Source organism: Poeciliopsis prolifica, unplaced genomic scaffold (assembly GCF_027474105.1).
Source record: "Poeciliopsis prolifica strain line A6 unplaced genomic scaffold, Auburn_PproV2 SCAFFOLD105, whole genome shotgun sequence".
Taxonomy (NCBI): domain Eukaryota; kingdom Metazoa; phylum Chordata; class Actinopteri; order Cyprinodontiformes; family Poeciliidae; genus Poeciliopsis; species Poeciliopsis prolifica.
The window spans coordinates 660870-682617 of record NW_026562480.1 but is presented as its reverse complement, the minus strand read 5'-3'; the positions used below and the strand labels follow the sequence as shown (position 1 = coordinate 682617).

Genomic DNA, 21748 nt, shown 5'->3' with positions numbered 1-21748 from the left:
AATAGAAGAGATGACGAACCGATTAACTCTATTTGAAGAAAAATTAATTTCTTCTCTCATTCTAAAACATGTCTTAATAAATTATAATAAAATTTGTGCTTAAATTAAAAAAATATATATTTATATATATCCATGATTTTGTAAAATCATGGATATATATAAAGCTTTCAAATAATTGCTATGAAAAAAAAATGAAAAAAATATGAGGTGATATTTATTATCGAAATTATGAATTTAATATTTGGACTTTTTCAGAAAAAGTGAAAGAGTTGTCATCATAATTTATTCAAAATGGACTTTTGTCTTAAAAAACGACTTTTTATATTAATAGATTCATTAGTTGTGTGTTTTTTTACGGTAAGATGTTGCTGGGAACGCTGGTTTCACCAGATCCTGTGAACAGAAGTTTCATAAAATGTTTTAAGGTTTTTCTACTGAAATTCTCTCTTTACTGCAAACTAAATAACACAAAGTATGTTCATATATAGATGTGAATTTTTCTTATTTTTCTCTCTTTATTTCGTATTTGTATAAAAACTTAAAAACATTAATTTCACCCACTTTCAAATACATGGTTTTGTCCATGTCTGGTTTTGTCCTGACTCAGTTATTCATCAAAAAGTTGAACAATTACAGATTTTTGACGCATATTTTCCATTCAGGCGAGTCGTGTTTACGTCGATCTGGAAGCGTTGGTCAGACTGGGAACATCTCCAAGGTGATTTTGTTTAGAAAACACCTGGAAACAAATACCGCACAGCTCACCCTTTCCCATTTTATTCACCTTTGTCAAAAACAATTTTACAAAGAAACATTTAATCTTAAAGTCAGACACAAATTTCTGATTTTGAAAATATTGAGGAAACATCCACAGAAGGAAAAGCAACATAAAAAAGTAAATAAATGAGTACACTTTAAATGAAATGCGACCTAAATATGCTGACCAAATCTTTAAAAAAATATGTAAAAACTTTCATCCTACAGTTTCTGATCAACCGCTGTCAATGCATAACGAACACAAACATCAAGAAGTTACATAAAACTGATGGAGTCATGTGTTTTTTAAAATTATTAAACCTTTTTAAGATAGCTAAAAAAAACAAAACCAACCACCCAGAAATACAAAACGAAATGTTTTACTTTGAAATCAGCAGAACGAAATACTTTCCAAATCTTTTTCGAATCTTAAAATTAATATCTTACTTTATGCAATATCTGCCATTAGCTTAGCTTAGCATGTTTAACAGCTAGCTACTGAGAATGACGATTACTTCTCTGTCTTTTTGTTTGCAAAAATAACCTCAGTTTTCTTTCTTAAACACTTGGAATCACATGTGTGATAGAAAGATGAGCGTTTTTTTCTACATTGTGAGCTAGCGACCAAGCTAGCTGTTTTCCAAGTCACCAGTCAAGAAAATGTTAAATTTAAGATCAAGTTTTCAGTTTCTAACAATGAATTGACAAAGAAATGCATATTAAGCTCCTTTTTACTTTGAATTAACAATACATGACATTAAAAACAAACTGCATTTCACATTTCAATAGTAAATCTGTAAAGAAATGCATGTAAAAACAGAATTTGTAAATGTGTTGCAAATCAGTTTGAATTTAACTTAATTTCCAGCTAACATTTTGTTTTTGAGGGATTTAGGAACTTAAACGATGCAAAGATCACTTTAAAGCATGCATGAAAATCAAAGGTCTAGTGCTAGAACATGTATTATGGTACTATGTGTCTGTAAGCTGTTCTCTAGATTATGAAGTTGGCTGCAAGAAGAGAAAACATGGTGACAGCAGCCAGGCTGAGGGCGGAGGCGCCGGGCAGGCCTGGCGCCGCGTTGCACAGGTTGGCGTTGCAGCAGGTTTTGGTCATGGAGTAGACGGTGGTGTTGGAGGTGCCGGGCAAGTTCACGTTCTCCGTCTTGTCGCATTTTGCTACATCAAGGCATCCCTTCATTTTGATTTTCACTTCACCTGTAGAAGAATAAAAAACATCAATAGCATCAAAGGATTTACTATCAACCAGTAAATCTATTTTCAATCCGTTTCAATGAAAGTTGTTCAACTTAAGTCTTTTTGCTCTATTTAAGTCGTGTTTAAAGTCATTGTAGTTATTATTATCCAATGGTCTAATAAATTTTAATGAATGTTTTTATGGTTTTCTCAAGATAATGAGTTAATTTCCTGCTGGTTTATGACTTAATTTCTGATTGGTTTTCTCAATATAACGAGTTAATCGATCAGAAAAAGATAGTTGCGCGTTAACCCTGATTCCCTCCTTCTGATTTGTCGCCGTGCTGCACAAAGCCATGCAAGCCTTTAAGACATGCATGAAGCGGCCGTGCAGATGAAACCTTGTTTCATCTGCAGTTTTCTCAACAGTTTTTAACTCCAAGTGATTGTAAATTTAAAACCATCATAAAACCATCATAGGACACTTGATTGCAAAAGAAAACGACGTCATATTTTAGAATCTTGACATCGTTTAGTAATTTTGAAGGTTTTTGTGGCTGGAAGCAAAGTGAGGATGACTGGGAAGAAAATTAATCAGACTTTATGGTGACATCATGGTTCAGGTTCATATATGTGACAAAAGTAATAATAAAATACCTGCTGGTATTTTGTGAATGAACTGAATCAGGGTCAGCTTGTTTTTAAAATTTGTAATTGCATTTTACGTTTTCACATCTTTATTTTCCTTATTCTTACTTTGATTATGCACCTATAAACAAAACCATTTTATACACATCTGGTTGTTTAATTCATGAAAATACTTAACTACAACAAAAAATAAACAGATAAACAGACATATAAATACTTGGACTCCATTGATAATTGACCTAAATTATATATCATCTGAAAATGCTGTTTTACTCATATAGACCACTTAAAGAAATATAATATATTTTTTGTTGCATAACATTTATTCATATTACACAAGACTTGCATAATGTTGATGCTATTTTAATTATTTGTTTCAGTGTTTTTAAGCCACTAGTACAACTTGATCATAGTCATGTTTTGTTGTTGTTGATATTTATGGGACATTTTTTTAAGTGCACTGATGTCATATCTCTGTTTATTGCTGATAAGCTAAGAGAAACCTATAGAAATAAAAAGTCAGTAGAAACAAGCAGAAAGATGCTCAGCAGTAAAGAGGAGTTTGATTTAGGGCTGAAATAATCGCAACCTCAGCTGACCAAAGTGCTTCACTATATCACAGGTAGATAAACAATAAAACAAAATATAAAGTTTAGTCAAAATGCTGAAAATACAAAAAAAAAAATTATATATATATATCTCTCTGCAGCGTTTTCTCTCAAATGAAATTATAATTTCCAGGCTTTTTTGTTCAAGCTAGCTTGTTCTTGCTAGCTTGAACAAGCAGAAAGATGAGTCAAAGTTTTCCTCGACAAAAGTCCCACAAGAAGAATAAAACTCAGTAGTCCTGCCTCAGCAAAACTTAAAACCTGTTGTTATTTAAGGCCAACATTTTTAAATGAATTTAAGACGTTTTAAGGCCTTCATTTTACATACATAAATGTGAGACTCCCTGAAGACAGCGGGTCAGAGAGTTGTAAACCCAAAATCATTGCTGAGCATAAAGAATCAAAATGGCTGCCTCATATTTGGGGCCAAGAGGGAAACGTGATGATTTCTGGGGAAATTTTCCGTGGATCTTTTCTGAAAGTGAACTTCCTGTTACATTCAATCCGCCTCTGAAATTAAACAAGATTAAGGTTTTGCCCTAAAAAACACTAAATCTTACCGAGTATTCCTGTTCTAGTTTATAGTGCAAATATCTTGGTACATGTGAAATTAGACAAAACTAAATTACAAGTAACTTAGCAAGACATAGAGGCTTATTTTAAGTGAACAACTCCTAATAAAACGAAACATTTTCTACATGTTATTAGTGAAATAATCACTAATAACTGGAACTGGAAGTTTTTCATCAATATTAATTATTTACTTAAAGAAAGTCACAATATCGTGTTGAAAAGCTACTTTTGAGTTAGTTTTGTCTTATTTCTTACTTTTCTTCGTATTCTTATTTTTTAAAGATAGATACAAAGATTTGTTTTAAGGAAATAATTCCTTAATGTTGATGAAAAGACACTTTTTCCATTGGCAGATTATTTCACTTGTAACAAAACATTTTGTCCATGTTATAAATTAATTGATCTGCCCATGCATCCAAAACTTTTTCACCAGTATCAAGGAATTATTTACTTAAAACGTGTCTATTTCTTTTCATTTTGAGTATACCAAGATATTTGCCCTAGAAACTACACCAAAGTTACTCAGTAAGATTTTGTGTTTTTTGCAGTGTGGAGGGTCCCTGACAAAGCATTGGTTTAAATCTCTTTAAAGCGTTTACTGTTGGAAAATCCACCAACATGGCCGACTTAAAAATGTTCCAAAATTCCTCCACAGTAATAAAAACGACTCGGTTGCAGCTGCTGCCGGCCCAACCAGTCAGTGGGTGTGGGGAGGAACTGATGGGGCTGATACTGGGAAACCACACCACCATGTTCTGTTGATAAACATTTCCTTAAAAAACAAATTAGTCACCCAGGGGTTCAGGAATGCAGTTGTGAATGTGAAGAGATTATCCCACGGTGAGACATTTAGATGAGTGACTCACCTGATCCCCCTTCGCCGCTGAAGCAGCGCTGCCCGGCATCACATGTGATTTTTGTGGTGTAGCAGACGTTCCACAATCCGAGTGTACATTTGTAGCATTGAAGGTTTTGACCTGTTAGGTTTGAGGAATCAAGGATTCGGGGAGGAAGAAGAGATACGGAGAAAAAATGTTTACTTGTTAATAGATCAGCAGGAGATTGTGCAGAGAGTTACTGACAACATTTGGATCAGAGCAGGAAGTTAACAGGTTTCATTTAAAAAACTAAAAGGAGGAAGAGAACAGAAACTATCTCCGTCTTTTAAAAGGTAACTGAAGTGTGAAACAATGAAACCTGTCATAATAAACACAGACATTTTTTGAAACAAAACATATAAATTATTTATTAATCACATAATTAAAAATTATTTACAGCAATATGAACATGCTTTGATTTAAACCAGGGTGTCCAAAGTGCAGTCCAGGACTGGAATTTATAGCATTCTGAATGTATTCCAGAAAGTACATCCTTGGCCTTTAATAACCTTCTTGTATGACATACTCTAGCTTTAAATGGTGCCATAGCTTCTCCATGTCTCTCTTCATTATTAAGTATGTATAATTATTAAGTATGTATAATGTATAATGTATTCTTGCTCTCTTATCTGCTTGCACGCACACTTGCATAACCGTAGCATATAAGACTAGCAGATGGTAATGGATAAACTGATTATGAGAAGGTGCAGAGAGAGAAATAGATTAAAACAAAATGCACACGCCATGATTTGCAGTGTGTAGTTTGTGCTACATCCTCCATCTTTGGGTATTAAATATTTTTAAATATGACTAATAATTTTCTTATTTCTTAAGTTTGAATGGCAACTAAATCTCAGGGTCTGGTCTCACCTGTAAAAAAATCTGGTAGACTTCAAAACAACTTCATAAAGTTTTATGTTAACTAATTTTCTTTAGCAGAACCATGAGACCGGTAGAGAACAACTGGACTTATATATAGGTTAAATAAACAACAAAGAAGGTCTCTGCTTTGATAGCTACTCAGGTAGCTATCAATGTAGCTAGATAGATAGCTAGGTGACTTCTGATGGGAAATAGCTAGCCTTCTAGCTAACTGTCAAGATAGCTAGAAAAGGCACAACTATCGAGATAGTTAGCTAGTCATCTAGATAACTATCCAGGTCGCTATCTATGTAGTGAGATAGATACCCGATTGATTTCTGATGGGAGGCAGCTAAGCATCTAGATAGGTAGATAATTAACTAACTATTGAGATAGTTAAAAATGGCACAACTAGCTCGCTAGTTAACTAGGTGACTTTTGATGGGAGCAATTTGGCTAACTAGATAGTTGAGCCTTTTCTAATAATTAGGTATCTAGACAGATTGCGTTTTGTGTTGTTGAGAGCTGCTGGTTGTTTGGCAGAAGGATCACATTGTTTCACATTCAGGTTTTTCTTCATTCCACAGAGGAGTTTCATCCTCCTGGCGGCCAGGAGGATGAAAGGTACATCAAGGTCACTGTGATCTCTCTTGAAACTGAGGCCTCCGAAACCCAATTGTGTCATGGAAAAGCTTCTTGCTATTTAAGTTTTACTTGTGGACACTGTTTATTACATGAACCTGACATAAAAAACGCTTTTACCCCAGATATGTAATTAAATTCCCAGAGGCCAAGAAATGGAGGATATATCCAGAGAAGTTTTAGGACTTTAAGGTTTCTTTAAAAACAAATTATGGCATCAAAAGGAAGATATGTTGGCATGTAAAAGATCTTAAAAACACACCGATGAGCTCAAGATGAAACTCGGTTTGGGACTTTCCATGGTAAAACATTTCCGTGTTGTATTTGTTACAAATTTAGAAGCAGGAAGCAGCGAGACGAGGAAGCTACAAATACACAAAAAACAGAAGATAAACTTTAAAGAACATCAATAAATAAAACACCTGGAGCCATGAAGTTCTCTTAATACCAAAATAGATTGAGGACAAACTTTTTATTTAGCAAGTAATTCATCCTGATCCAAGTTTTGATTGGATCAAAAATAAACGATTAGCTGCTGTTTGTTTAGAAAAAAAAAATCCAAATTTTATTCATGAGTTGCAAATCATTTTGGTTTTTTTCCACTGAATTGGAAAGTTTTCAGTTCCTGATCTATTAATGCCCCTTCTTACCCCTCCTTCTTCCTGTCCAGCTACTGGTGAGCGACAGAAACCTTTAGAAAAAACTGGGTTGAACTGGTTTTACTGTCAGGAAAAAGTACGAAGAATGCAGCTTTTCTGGCTGCTGACCTTTCACATCCAGTGACTTTGACACCTTTTGTTAAAGCATTGAAAAAACACAACCTGATTCAATCTCACATCTAGATGTCTGTGTCCAAAATATGCAAAACACACCACTTTGTGCTGCTAAAAGGTTAAATCAGACTTTTTAAAAAATGGAGAACACTTACAAATGATCATAAATGTTAGATGTGTTATTTATTGTCGTGCATGCAAAAAATATTTAAAAGATTATATTAATTTGGAAAAAAGGAACATTTTGACACCTGAATACTTTCAACTTGTGGATTTTGACAAAAAGTTTGGACATCCCTGAGTTAAATAGTAAAATCATAAAAAATCCTTGACTGTAAATATGAATAAAACAAAGTTTTTTTTGTAAAGTTGTTTTAAATGTAAAAATGTCAGGTTCTGTGTTTTTCTGTGTTTAATTCTGAGTTTCTGTGTCCTGAGTTCTCCTAGTTGTCCTGTCTTCCCCTTGATTGTTCCCAGGTGTGTCACTGATTACCCTCAGTGTATTTAGTCCCTCCTGTGTCCTTTGTTCCTCGTCGGGTCCTTGTCGTTGTTTGTCAGATTGTCGTTGTTTTTTTGTGCCGCCCTTAAGACCAGTTGCTACCGGTGTGAGCCCTGGCTTCTGCTCAGCCGTGCTGCCTGGCCGCGGACTATTGTTTATTGACTCTGTGTTTTTTGTGGACTTATTTTCATTAAATTACTCACCATACACCTACCTGGGTCTCCAGCGTCTGCCTCACCACCTCACCACCACCATTTTATGACAGAAGGACCCGACCAAAAGGAATTACGGTGAGGCCGCATTATGGACCCAGAGGGTTTAGAGGAGCTGCTCCGAACCATTCGCGAGTATGAGGAGTCAAGGAGTACGTCCTCGTTTGCGTTGAGGCGACTGGGGTTCGCCATACGCCTGGGACTGCTGTTGGACTACTGGGTTCCACGTCTCCAGCACCCCGCGCTGGTGGAGCTGCAGCGGGAGGCAGAGGAGATACGCCGGACAGCCTTTGCTGCCTGGGATGCTAAACCTCTGCCTCCCAGGCCAGACATCCGCTCCGGCAGCCCAGCCCCAGCTCCAGCCTCTGCTCCTCGTGCCGCTCCGCCGGACCCCGCTCCGGCTGCCGTTCCTGCTCCGCCGGACCCCGCTCCGGCTGCCGTTCCTGCTCCGCCGGACCCCGCTCCGGCTGCCGCTCCTGCTCCGCCGGACCCCGCTCCGGCTGCCGCTCCTGCTCCGCCGGACCCAGCTCCGGCTGCCGTTCCTGCGCCGCCAGACCCCGCTCCGGCTGCCGTTCCTGCGCCGCCGGACCCCGCTCCGGCTGCCGTTCCTGCGCCGCCGGATTCCGCTCCGGCTGCCGTTCCTGCTCCGCCGGATTCCGCTCCGGCTGCCGTTCCTGCCCCGCCGGATTCCGCTCCGGCCTCCGTGGACTCTGCTCCGCCGGATTTCGCTCCGGCTCCTGCTCCGCCGGATTCCGCTCCGGCTCCGGCTCCTGCTCCGCCGGATTCCGCTCCGGCCTCCGTGGACTCTGCTCCTTCCGAGATCCCTAGTGCTCCTTCCGAGATCCCTAGTGCTCCTCCCGAGATCCCTAGTGCTCCTTCCGAGATCCCTAGTGCTCCTTCCGAGATCCCTAGTGCTCCTTCCGAGATCCCTAGTGCTCCTTCCGAGATCCCTAGTGCTCCTTCCGAGATCCCTAGTGCTCCTTCCGAGATCCCTAGTGCTCCTCCCGAGATCCCTAGTGCTCCTCCCGAGATCCCTAGTGCTCCTCCCGAGATCCCTAGTGCTCCTCCCGAGATCCCTAGTGCTCCTCCCGAGATCCCCAGTGCTCCTCCCGAGACTCCCAGTGCTCCTCCCGAGACTCCCAGTGCTCCTCCCGAGACTCCCAGTGCTCCTCCCGAGACTCCCAGTGCTCCTCCAGTGTCCCTAGTGCTCCTCCAGTGTCCCCTAGTGCTCCTCCCGAGTCCCCTAGTGCTCCTCCCGAGTCCCCTAGTGCTCCTCCCGAGTCCCCTAGTGCTCCTCCCGAGTCCCCTAGTGCTCCTTGGCGCCGAGGACGCCCTCCGGACCTCCCCCGTGGGGTCTGCCGCGGGCCGAGGACGCCCTCCGGACCTCCCCCGTGGGGTCTGCCGCGGGCGCCGAGGACGCCCTCCGGACCTCCCCCGTGGGGTCTGCCGCGGGCGCCGAGGACGCCCTCCGGACCCCCCGTGGGGTCTGCCGCGGGCGCCGAGGACGCCCTCCGGACCTCCCCCGTGGGGTCTGCCGCGGGCGCCGAGGACGCCCTCCGGACCCCCCTCGACGCCTCTGCCCTCTTTCTGTTTAGTTTTGGACTCTTGGCCCCTCCTTGTGTTTCCGCCCACCTTTTGTGGGTAGTTTTTTGTTTTCTGGACTCTGGCCCTCCTTCCGTCGCCCCTCCGCCCACCCTGGTTTTTGGGTTTTGGATTTTGTTTTTGGGCGTCTGGTAGCCGCCCTTTAAGGGGGGGGTACTGTCAGGTTCTGTGTTTTTCTGTGTTTAATTCTGAGTTTCTGTGTCCTGAGTTCTCCTAGTTGTCCTGTCTTCCCCTTGATTGTTCCCAGGTGTGTCACTGATTACCCTCAGTGTATTTAGTCCCTCCTGTGTCCTTTGTTCCTCGTCGGGTCCTTGTCGTTGTTTGTCAGATTGTCGTTGTTTTTTTGTGCCGCCCTTAAGACCAGTTGCTACCGGTGTGAGCCCTGGCTTCTGCTCAGCCGTGCTGCCTGGCCGCGGACTATTGTTTATTGACTCTGTGTTTTTGTGGACTTATTTTCATTAAATTACTCACCATACACCTACCTGGGTCTCCAGCGTCTGCCTCACCACCTCACCACCACCACATTATGACAAAAAATATTTTATCAGATGGTGAACCAGAAAATAACAGAAACTGATTGCTGCGTTTCTTTTTGGTTCAGGATTTGTCTCTGCCGCCATTTTGAGCAGCTTGTTGCCATGTTTACGGCCATGTTTGGCACATTGTGTGCATAGCTAAACACAGACAACAAAACCTCGTGTCTTAGCGGAACCGGTCGGCCCAGTTCTCACCTCGGCATCTTGTGACTGATGGAAAATACGTCATCAAACAAAAGAGTTACGGACCGTCCCTTCCTTTGTGAAGGGACACAAGCGTTCAAACTGTGCCCTACTTAACCCAAATATGATTTATATGTTAATGTTGTGTGGATATGAAATAATGTGAGCGACAGACAGACGACCTCAATTTCCCTATGGGATTAATAAAGTTTTGTTCTAGATTTTATTCTCAAATATTTAAATTTCACTGCATTTCTACAATTTATTTTATTAAAATAACCCAAGCTCAAGTTTCAGAGTTCCACTTTTATTTGCCTGAAATGATTTAGCCAAATAAACACAAAGTGAAAAACACAAAATCTTTCCAAATATTTTTAGTCTAATTTCTTGTCTAAATATCTTAGCACACTTTAAACAAGATAAAATAACTTAAGCAAGATAAGAAAACAATTCCTTAATATGCATAGATAAATATTAGTTCCACTGGCAGATAAATAAACTTATAACAGATAAATAAACTTATAACAGATAAATAAACTTATAACAGATAAATAAACTTATAACAGATAAATAAACTTATAACGAAACATTTTCATGTTTCTAGTGAAATAGAACGTGGTTGCTAGGTGACGGTGTGAGCTTGGCTGGCGTTGCTAGGTAACAGTGCCAGTGTAACCAGAACTTTTTCATCTGTTTTAAGGAATTATTGGCCTAAAACAAGTTTCTGTATCTAGTTCAAAAGTTACTTTTAAGTTAGTTTTGTCTTATTTCAAGCGTACTAAGATACTCGCACTAGAAACTAAAAATACTTTTTGTGTTTTTGCAGTGTGCGTCAGAGTTTAGTGTGTCACCCAGAAATTTAAACACAACGTGAAATAATCTAAAACTTTAACATCAATACAAAAATACATTAAGGCCTGCAGTTAAATGTAACCAAATTAATCTAAGATTAAGTTATGAATTAAACGCAAAAGGATTTTAGATTTATTTAAAGAATTCAGTGTTTCGGTTGTTTCTAGATTAGTTTATTCATAGATTTGTGTTGCATAGAAGCTGATCTTTATTGTGTTTTGGAGACAAGCTGTTTAGTGATTTAGAAACTAAAGTGTTTAAAAATGTGTTCACTGAAATACAGACTTTCTGATTCATGGAAACTTCAGAATGCAAATCAAGAAATTTAAATAAACTTTAAATAAACCCGACAGAACGCAAGCCGGTCCAACTTCATTCCAGTGAAGACGAAGCGGTGAAACACTTTCAGTGTCGCTTTTAAAAGTATGTTTTGTGAAGAACAGATCGCAGCGTTCTGGACAAATATGTGAAAAAAACTTTAATTAATAGAAGTGTTTTATCTGAACGCAGTCATAATGGATGAATGAAGCAAAGGCTGATGGGAAATGTTACAATTAATATAAACCAAATCAGTCGCAAACTATCCTGATTTTATTTTTTATTTTATTTAATCATGGTGAAGTAAACACTGTTGAGTTTACTTGAAATACTGACGTTAAAATCCTAAAATATTCAAATTTAATTATGAGAACAAGTTTATAATTATCATTTCCTAACAATAACAACCTTTGATCATTGGAAACTGTTAATTAAATCAATCATTTTTGGTATTTTTGTGGTAAAATACGACACAACGAACTACTTCTGAGGAAAACAATAAATGAGCTGTAAAAAACAAGACAAAAGGAATTAAACTTGGACCCGATTGAAGGGCAAGTTTGTGCTTTTAATGAGGCCTTTAAGGAAAACGCGTAAATATGAACTCCGGTCCGACTTCTCACTCCTGATGAGACAAAAATATATTTTTTTTAATGCGACTGTCACTTAAAAAATAAATTTTGTGAAGAATGGAGCAGTTTAAGCTTTGGGGCAAAAATGTGACTGAAAACTGAAATGTTTCCTTCATGTTTTGTGTTTTAACGTCGTCACAGAAAGTTTGGGCCTTAAAATGTGAAGAACTTAATGAGATGTTTCCTAAAAAACTTACATTAAGTAGTTATTTAATTAAAACAAGCTCCTATACGTTACTGACAAGTTACTTGTGTCTTTTTTCAAGTGTACTTTTGTATTTACGCCTAGAATTAGATTTTGTGTTTTTGCAGTGCTGCTCGTGGCTCTTTCATTGTGAGCAACAAATGCTTTTATTATTGTTGGCATTTCCACAGCATGATGTCTACCAGATCTTTAAAACAAATGAATATTTGCTTATGACGTAAACTAAAGCCAATTGACTTGCTTTGTATTTCTAGATGGATAAATAAAGTATTTGCATAAGAAAGTTGAAGTACATCCGTGTTTCTGTAAAGCATCGTGACTCATCGCTCGCTGTGCCGGTTTTGGCTGCGCCCAGGCTTTTGTCAGTCGCTGCATTCAGTTCCTGTTGCTCCTCGTTATGCGGCTTTAAATGCAATAAAAGTTTGATTTCCTCACATGATGCAGAACATCGTACGAAGTTAGAAACTCAAAACTAAAAACACTTTTTACTCTGAATGTACTGTTATAATTAGTGTTGTATTATGTCTGCATGCTTTTTAGCAACAAGTGGAGCTTAAATTAAGGATTTTTTAAAATAAAAATCTGAAAAGTGTGGTGTGTCAATATTTTTTGTTGAATTGCCTTTATAGGAGGAAGTTTCACATTTAGAAACAGGAAGTTATCTTTGCCTAATATCTCCAGCTCAGATTAGGTGGGAGGCAGATGAACATCAAATTTCAAGATGAAGTTAACAAAAACAAATTGGACTTTGACTAGGCCATGAATTGAAACCATTCCATTGTGTCTGAGTTTTTTGTTTTTCTTTCTTTTTAGCTTCCCTGTCTCTGCTAAAGGTGATGTTTTTTCTTTAAACATCACATTTAGTTATTTTAATAACTAAAGTCCAAACTATCTAGAAACTAATTAGTTGATTTAATGAGATGAAAAGTAAAGAAGCTGAAGTCATTTTAAAGCTTTTGCAACCAGATTCAAGTTTACGACTGAGACTACATTCACTCTAATGCAGGGAAACAAAAATATAATTTTCTTAAAGCTTAATTTTCAAGTTATTCTCCTTATTTTTGCTATTTTCTGTCTCAGGCCTGAGCAGTGAGATCAAAACAGTGTCAGGTGTTTTCTGGTTGCTGGACCCGCCCCGTCGCCCAGCAGAACCTCAGCGCTCAGCAATGCAGCCGGACGGGCCGCATGCCTCTACTCCCTCTACGGTCTGTGGATCCGGTCGGACCCGATCCGACACGCCTGGGTTTCTCGGGTCCAAACACGCTGTGACGCAAAGCCAGCTTTGTTCCCGGAGTCGTTTCTTTCAGTGACAAAACAGGCCACATAGTTTCCCCGATGCTGAAAGATTAAATTCTTTTCTCGTTTCTCACCAGATGATCAGAGGTTTTATCAGTTTGTTATGTTTTTTTTATTTTTAATTACTTTCAGGAGTATTTTTACTCTTTAGTAAAATTTCTGGATTACCCTCTAAATGACAAGTTTTAACCAAAAAGTCACCATAAACAGACACAAACCTGCAGTTTCTGTTAACGTTTTATAAGCTTTTAATTAAAGAAACTGATTTGGAAACAATTTATTTACATAATTTTGTTTTGTTTCTGTTACATAAATTTTGTTTCATGCTGTAAAACACCAAAATTTCCTCTTAACTTTACGTTTCAGTCCGTCTGATGATGTAATTTTTAAATATTGACTGATTGATAATTTAATCAGTTACTAGACTTTTTACTAAATATTTTCTTAGTTCAGTTTTTACTTGAGTAAAATTTCTGTATTTTCTACCCACTGAATTAAAAAAACAACATATTTTAGTCAAAAATTCACCATAAACAGACACAGCTGCAGTTTTGTGAAAGCTTAGTTTGTTTTTTATTAAACTCTTAAACTTATTCTCAGCTTTGAAAACAATTTATTTTGCCTAATTTTTCTACTTGTATGAATTATTGTCAATTTGGTCGTCTGATGATGTATTTTTTTAGATATTAAATAATAATTTGTTCAGTTTCTTGACTTTATACCAAATACTTTCTTACTCTTACTTGAGTAAAAATATGTTGAAGTAGTGCTGCTCTTACATGAGTAACTTTCTTCACCTGCTTACATTTAATTAGAGGCAAATACAGAAACCTTTTTACAGAAACGTTTCAACACCTGAAATCCCGTCTGTTTTATCTACCCTTAAAAATCCTCCAGTGTTTAAATATTGTATCCAGACAAAACAACTCATTTTATTTTAAGCTAAATAATCTAAATGGTCATATTAAATTCACTTCCATCTTATTTTAAGACCAGAACTGACTTTAAAATGAAGATGAACAAAAACTGTATTAAATTTTAACTGTTTTTGATTTGATGGCTTTAAATACATTGTTTTGTATTTCTATTTTTTACCATTTTACTGGTTAAACTCTGCATTTAAGATTAACCTTTAAAGGTGCTGCTAATGACAGGAATTGGCTACAAACACCATAAAGCAGGAATCATATCGTCTTGATCTGTTTTTTGTATCTGTTCCTATCAAATAAAACAACAAATAAATGTTTAAATACTCAGAAATATTACATTGCCAGCCTGACAACCACATAAACAGCTACAGAAGTAAAGTAAGTACATTTAGAGGCCTGGTTGGTGTTACTGGACTTGGGTTGGGCAGGTTCTTCTACCATTTCCTGTTACATTTCCTGTTAGTTTCTCTAAATACCAGTAAGCTCTTCCATGAACAATTCACCAAGCTGCGGGATTCCCCAAGGCTCGACGCTCAGCCCACTTCTATTTTAATCCGTCTTTAAAAGCCTCGTCATTATGACCTGTTGTTTGTATTTATGCGTATACAGGAGCACTTTACACATAAATCACATATAAAAGTTTTTGTCATTTTTTGCATCAGAAAGTTTCTGGAATTAAACATTTTCCATTTGTAGATAAATTATTTTGTCACACCATCGAGGTGATGTCATCGGTTGTCACTGTCACCTGGGTGTACTTAGTTTATTCACTGAAAGGCCCTCCATGTTCATTTAATAAATAATGACAAAGTGGAATCTTTTGTGTAGTTTTGTGAACTTAAACTTGGATTACAATAAATTCAGAACCCAGAAAAGGTCAAATTACTTATATAATTACACCCCAACATTAACAAAGGGTGTACTTTCTTCCGTATGTGGAGAGAAGTCTAAATATAAACTATTTCTGTTTTTGATCAAAGGTGTGGCACCAATCAGTTCTTGGTACTATGCTGCCCCCTGGTGTTCGGTCACAAGAACTGCAAGCTTCAAAACTAAAATGAACTTTTCAGAGAAAAAATATGTAAAAGACAGACAAAATAAAAGCAGATGTAGTTAAATTAATAAAAAATAAAATAAAGAAGGAACAAAATGACCAGTTTAATTCATGATCAAACTAATCTGAATCGATTTGGCTGCTTTTAGGCACCAAACACTTATGCATGTGTTCAACCTGAGGCATTGGTGTTGCAACCACTTTGAAACAGTTCATTTCCAGTTGAAACAAGTGCCGTTTTGGGTGTCAACATACATGTTGCTGCGTTCAGGTGAAGCCCAGAGGGCTTGGTTCCCAACACAAATTAGAAAACAACAATAATCCAGGAAACTTTGAGAATGAGCTGAACTGTGAGGAGATGGAGAGGCGCTCCATGAGTCAGACTGTGGAAACATTTTAGGTCCAGTCAGTGGGTAAACAAGATCACGTGAAATGTTGAGCAAACATTGTTTCCAAAGCTTCTGTGAAGAGGAAATAATTATGTGTACATTGCAATAAAAAACAAACAACAGTGATTTAATCTGCATTGGTGCTGATTAAATACTTTTCTTATTTGATTTGAATGGGATGAAGATTAAAAGCTGAAATCTATTTAAAAAAGTTTTTCTAAAATTGATGCAAATTTAAGACAGAAGCTTCTCCTAAAACATCTTTGGAGAATGCATACCAAACACAGTAGTGGCAGGATCATGCTAAGGGTTTTGTTAAGGTTAATGAAAATATAATTAATTTCAAATATTAGTCAGTTTTAAATCTGTGGGCTACACTGAACAGAAATTGAATATCCTCAAAATCTGATAGAGTTGTTTAAATATGTGTTAAATTAGTTTGCTAATAGATTATCTGTACAGAATATATTTTATACTAAAAGCTAAAATAGAGATGTTTTCTAAAAGAAAACTTTAGACTCCACTACAACCACACTGCAAAAAAATCTGACCAAGTATTTTAAATCTATTGATAGCACAATAAATTAAAGTTTACTCATTATCGTTTTCTCTTTCTATCAAAAACTTTGTTTTGGTCTCAACTAGATATTTTGTGAAGGATAATTTTGTTCAAAAAGACTAAATAATTCATCCCATTTGTTGTTTCTTTTGTTTTCTTTATTTATTGAGATATTAAAGTGTTAAATGTAGATTATGCCATCACCAATACTTGAAATGGTCTCAAAATTACGATATTATTTATCGCAATAAATTCTGGGACACTTTATTGTCCAGCAAAATTTGTTATCATCACTGAGATTAATACACTTTAAATAAGACAAAACTGACTTACGAGTAACATTTCTGCAACATATAGCAGCTTGTTTTTATTAAATAATTCTTTAATACTGATTCAAAAAAGGTACTAGCTCCACTGGCAGTTTATTACACTGATAATAATGCAGTTTTTCCATTAAATTAAATAATCTACCAGTGAAACTAGAACTTTTTAATCAATGTTAAGGGATTGTTTACTCCCTTAACATTGCTCATATATCTTTCAGAAATGTTGCTTTTGAGTAACTTTTGTCTTACTTTAAGTGAATTAAGAGATTTTTAGTAGAAACTAAAGTACAAACATAAGAAAGCAACAACAAGCTAAACTGTTTTTTAAGTGACTGGACACACCCAAGGCTTCCTCAGAAGATCTACTGAACAACAACCACCTTGTTTTTCATTCCTTCTCTGGAAAAGCTGTGACATAACAACCTAAACATTCGCAGGAGGAGACACTTTGTGCTTATTTTTGCTCCAGTAGTTGTTTGGGGAAACCTCCCAGTAGCCTGTGACATGTTGATGTCTGCAGCCAACATGGATAAAACCATCCACTTCCCTAAACCTCCTGATCAATTCTCATCATTATCTGCATTTGTGACTCAATCTTCAGTCATAAAGTAACACATATTTAGGCTCAGCAATGTGGGAGTGAAGTCAGTGCCCTGACCTGGAGCAAAGGAAAACAGAGGAGATGGAAATATACTGCCCCTCTCTAACGGTGTGGCCTGAAACATGAGAACGAGTCGAGATGGCGGAAGAAACCCCAGGAACAAAACCAACCCGGGACACTATGGACTGCAGGGCAAATAGTATATTTGAAGCTCCTCTGGCTTTGAGGAATTTGACAATAAAACTTTAACAAGTTGCAGAATTTTTCAGGCAAGTCGGGACATGATTCACTGATTTTAAAGAGTGTGGGAATAAAACCTCAAACACGATACCTCATCCTGACCTGCGACAGCAGCATTAAAGTGAATCCAGCAGAACGCAGGCTGCAGAAAACCCACAGATCCATCAGTCAGTTACTCACACTGATTATAACCAACTATAACGGTTAAACCGACTCGTCACACATGATACAAGCTGACGTTAGCATTTGACTGTGACATATTTCTTACCCACTTTATTGTGTTTATGTGTGCGAATAAAAAGCAACAATCTGACTGATCTACTGGACTCCAGATATTGGAATTAGCAAATGTATTAGCAAGCTGCATTAGCTTTAGCCTACAAAATAAAAAAAATCTGCTGGCTTTAGCTTAGCAAATATGTCATTCAACTACAATTACTCTCACTGTTGAATCTGTTTTGTGTTTTTTTTTTAAATGAGTAATTTCTGACTGATTTATTGGTTTCCAGAACATAAAAACTAGGTTCTCATGTTGAAACATTCAGCTAAAGCTAATGTTTGACATACAAACCAAGTTGTATGTCAAACCATACAACTTGGTTTGACATTTCAAACCAAGAGCAATGTTAGCACTTGGTTTTAAAACATTTTTAGGCAATTTATTCTGTACTATGTTTATGTGTAACAGGGTTTTATAAATGTGAAGTTTGTTTTATCGGAGCGTTAAGTTGCTCTTGGTAGTTGGTGGCTACCAACCACTAACTGACAGTTAGAGCAGTTAGCAACTGTTAAAATTAGCTGTTTTCTTACAAATCTGATATTTTTTTGTCTAATTTCAGCATCAAAATCACCTCAGGTCACATCGTTGGACATGAAATGAGTTCATCTGTTCTCCAGTTTCAGAACTGGTTTCAACAGAGACCAGTTCTGAAACCCATTAAACTAAATTAAATGACCTGGTCAAAATAAACCAGCGTTGACAACTTGTAGGATCTCTATCTTAGCTCGTTATTCCTCATAAGGAGGCCAGTTTTTTGTTTCTAAAATCCTTAAAGGACTTTATGAAAACCTTTATTTGCAAAACCCAAATAAATCAATGCTAGAAAACACAAACTTTCAGTTATCAAAATGTCAGTGGACCACGCCCAAACCTGATCTTTAACGTGTTTCATTCCTAACTGGCTTCAGGCATCTGTGATTTTTTAAACCTGATCTTATTTATGTCTGACTCGTCAGCTCAACACACCCAGCCTGAAACCTGAAGCCAAACAAACAAACAAAAAAAAGAAGAAGTTTGGACTGTAAACTAAACCAATCAGACTAAATCTGAAACTCATTTTATGTGAAAACAAAGGAAAAGGAAATAAAGTGTTATTTTGCATAAAGATAAATGATACATGATGTGACCTCATTAACTAAAATCACATAATATTCTGATTTAAATCCTCCAGACAACAAGTTATAATCATCAGCAGTAAATAGCAGAGGGGAAAAGTTGATCAACTGACAGATGAAACTCCGTTATGTTCGATTAATTCATTGATCAGATCAATGATCCGCTCCTTACCGACTGCAAAGGCGAGACCCACGACGAAGATGAAAGCGATTCTGTTCATCTTTGGAGAAAAGTGCAGAAAAACAAACAAACAAATGGAAACTTCGCGGAGGAAAAGACGCTGCGTGTCTGTTAAACTCAGACCGTTATGATCTGGGAGGAAGATCATAACGGCTTTTATATCCTCCACCTTCTGGACCGGGACGTCACCGGACGGGCGGGCGGGTTTCACGGGATCCTGGGCTCAGCACAGGTGGATGTGGGAGGGGGTCACCGTGCAGAAAGCAGTGGGGGAGGGGCAACTACCTCTGCTGCCTTACATTTTATCAGTCACCCATGTGCAGCGAGGGGCAACTTGTCCCGGAAGTGGTGCTGCGCGCTCTTGCTCTTGCCCACATAAGGAAGAGGCTGTGTTGGAGCGCAGAGGGAGACAGGTAACCAACAGGTGATCAACAGGTGATCAACAGGTGATTAACAGGTGATCAACAGGTGATTAACAGGTGATCAACAGGTGATTAACAGGTGATCAGAACAGGTAACCAACAGGTGATTAACAGGTAACCAACAGGTGATTAACAGGTAACCAACAGGTAACCAACAGGTGATTAACAGGTAACCAACAGGTGATTAACAGGTAACCAACAGGTGATCAACAGCTGATTAACACGTGATCAACAGGTGATTAACAGGTGATCAGAACAGGTAACCAACAGGTGATTAACAGGTGATCAACAGAGGCTGATAGAGATGGGCGGATGCCCAGGGCGACATTTGAAGGGGGAGGATCAGAGCAGGTGACGGAAACAAGATATTCACAGTTGGAGTGAAACATGACTTGTTTATTGATGTCTTTTTTCTGTAGCCGTGATTCAACTGGGACATACAAGCAAATCTACATTTTCACAAACTGGAACCATTTCAGTTTTTATGAAGGCATAGACACAAATGGGAGAAATGGTTGTTACAAGCCTTCAATATCTTACCCAGAGGAGATAAATATTCACTTTGAACGCCTTTCCCACCAGCAGAAGCTCTGGCTCTAGCGATGCTACAGAGATTTTTATTCCTTTCTTATCCAGTGGATAAATAAAACACGGTTTTAAAACGATAGTTTTTGGTTTTGATTTGCCTAATTTTAAAGAAAAGATATAAAACCATCACTTCAACCTTAACAAAATGGCAGATTAATACAAACCCACTGTCTCTTATCTTCCTGCAGTTCATTTTGATATCACCTGTTAGAGTTTCCACAGGAGAGCCACAGGGAGCAGAGGTCACAGTTCAAGTTTTATTTTTTATTTAGCAGGCAGGAATCAGTGTTTCAGGGCGACTGTTGAGGACGAGACATCAACTGACTGAGATTCTGCTTTTGAAACACCCATTTATTTAAAAGATAAAGATAAAACACAAAACATGTGGGCAACACATGTTTTGTGTTGCCCACACAACACAAAACTCTGTTAGTTCTGCCTATATGAGGTCCCTTCAGAAGGAGTAGGCTAAGAGGCTCCTGTCACTTTAAATCCAAAGAAGCTCCAAACTGATGCCAAGTTACATAACCGCATCTCTTTGACAAGCAGAAGAGGAGACTCCTGCACAACCAACAAGAACGCAGCAGGTGGTTTCTAAAAACACTCGTCTTTTCCAGCAGCCATTGTACTGGGCATGAAGCGGTAAAGCCAGCTGACCAAACATGTTGGACCTCAGCTTGGGTTGCTAGGTAACGGCGCTGTGCCTCAAAGGAGGCTTTTGAAACGGCTCATTTTCCAAACACCGAAAGAACATTGACTTACTGCCAAAAAATGTTTGGATGTTCATTTAAGAAACAGAAGCACAAAAGAGAGCAAAATGTGAATTTCTCTAAAAACGTCCCATTTAAGTTGTGATGTCACTGAAAATATTTTGGGGACAGGACGGGCAGAAACTGTAAGCGAAGCAAAAATCTAAACCAGAAGGTTTTCTGGCGAATAAAACACAGATGGGTGGAAGGGAAACGCATGGTGGGTTTGCAGAGCCACGTTTTTTAGTGCAGTGTCAGATCAGCTGGAGGCTCAAAGCAGATCAACAGAAAATAATCTTGTTCCTGCGTCTCAGATTCCTCATGTTTTTATCTCAGATACATTTAGAGTTTCCAGCTTCCCGTTCTTCTTCCTGTCCTGCTACTTTATCTCTTCATTACTCAAACCGTGTTTTTAGACTCGGACGTCTATGGTTAATATTTCTCAGTGACAGAAGCGTAAAGTAAAAATACTTCATTACTTTAGTAGATTTTTAAGGTACTGGAGTATGAATCTTTTGGGTGACTTTTCACTTTTACTCCCTACATTTTAATAGAAATATCTGTACTTTCTGCTCCTTATAGTGACGCGTGCGGATCGTTAAAAAATAACAATGGAAAAAATCCACTGAAACTGTTATTCAGTTTAACATTTTGGGAAAACAGTAAATGTTTTTCTAAATCTGTCCTGAGTTTTTACACCAAATGATTTTCAAAGATGAAAAGAAATTAAATTCATTTTGTCGGTATAACGTTTTTTAACAACTTTTTATATATTCAGACAATTTAACAAAATGAAAACTCAAATAAATCTTCAAAACTCAGGAACAAAAAAGGAAAGTGTTATTCTGCAAAACAGAAGAAGAAGACGGCACCATATCGGTTCATCTTTTCTATCTTCATACCAACACGGAGCTTTTTATGAGCAAAAGAAAAATAATAATAAATACATAAAGGCCAACCGAGAGCTTTTGTTTAACTGTCTTTAAAGGTGTGCTCTTATTTTGGTAACAGATTCAGCCTGCTGCAATGTATTTTGTGACTAAA

At 37.9% G+C, this 21748-nt stretch overlaps 1 protein-coding gene across 1 annotated transcript; it reads right to left on the bottom strand.

Annotated features, from left to right (window-relative positions):
* Window positions 1–761: 761 nt before the first annotated feature.
* On the bottom strand, window positions 762–19107 carry LOC129354173 (sperm acrosome membrane-associated protein 4-like). The gene is made up of 4 exons (XM_055023686.1): window positions 18937–19107; window positions 6426–6528; window positions 4649–4759; window positions 762–1974 (listed from the first exon to the last, which is right to left on the bottom strand). The coding sequence occupies exons 2-4, from the start codon at window positions 6472–6474 to the stop codon at window positions 1751–1753; spliced, it is 384 nt and encodes a 127-aa protein (XP_054879661.1). The 5' UTR covers window positions 6475–6528; window positions 18937–19107; the 3' UTR covers window positions 762–1750.
* Window positions 19108–21748: the final 2641 nt, after the last annotated feature.

Bases quoted from the DNA above. Each gene is read 5' to 3' on its own strand.
- LOC129354173 (XM_055023686.1), bottom strand. From the start codon at position 6,474: ATGTTTTACCATGGAAAGTCCCAAACCGAGTTTCATCTTGAGCTCATC. The intron at 4,760-6,425 runs GTGTGTTTTTAA...CAAACCTAACAG, and splicing joins GTTTCATCTTGAGCTCATCG to GTCAAAACCTTCAATGCTAC. The intron at 1,975-4,648 runs GTGAGTCACTCA...ATTCTTCTACAG, and splicing joins CAGCGGCGAAGGGGGATCAG to GTGAAGTGAAAATCAAAATG.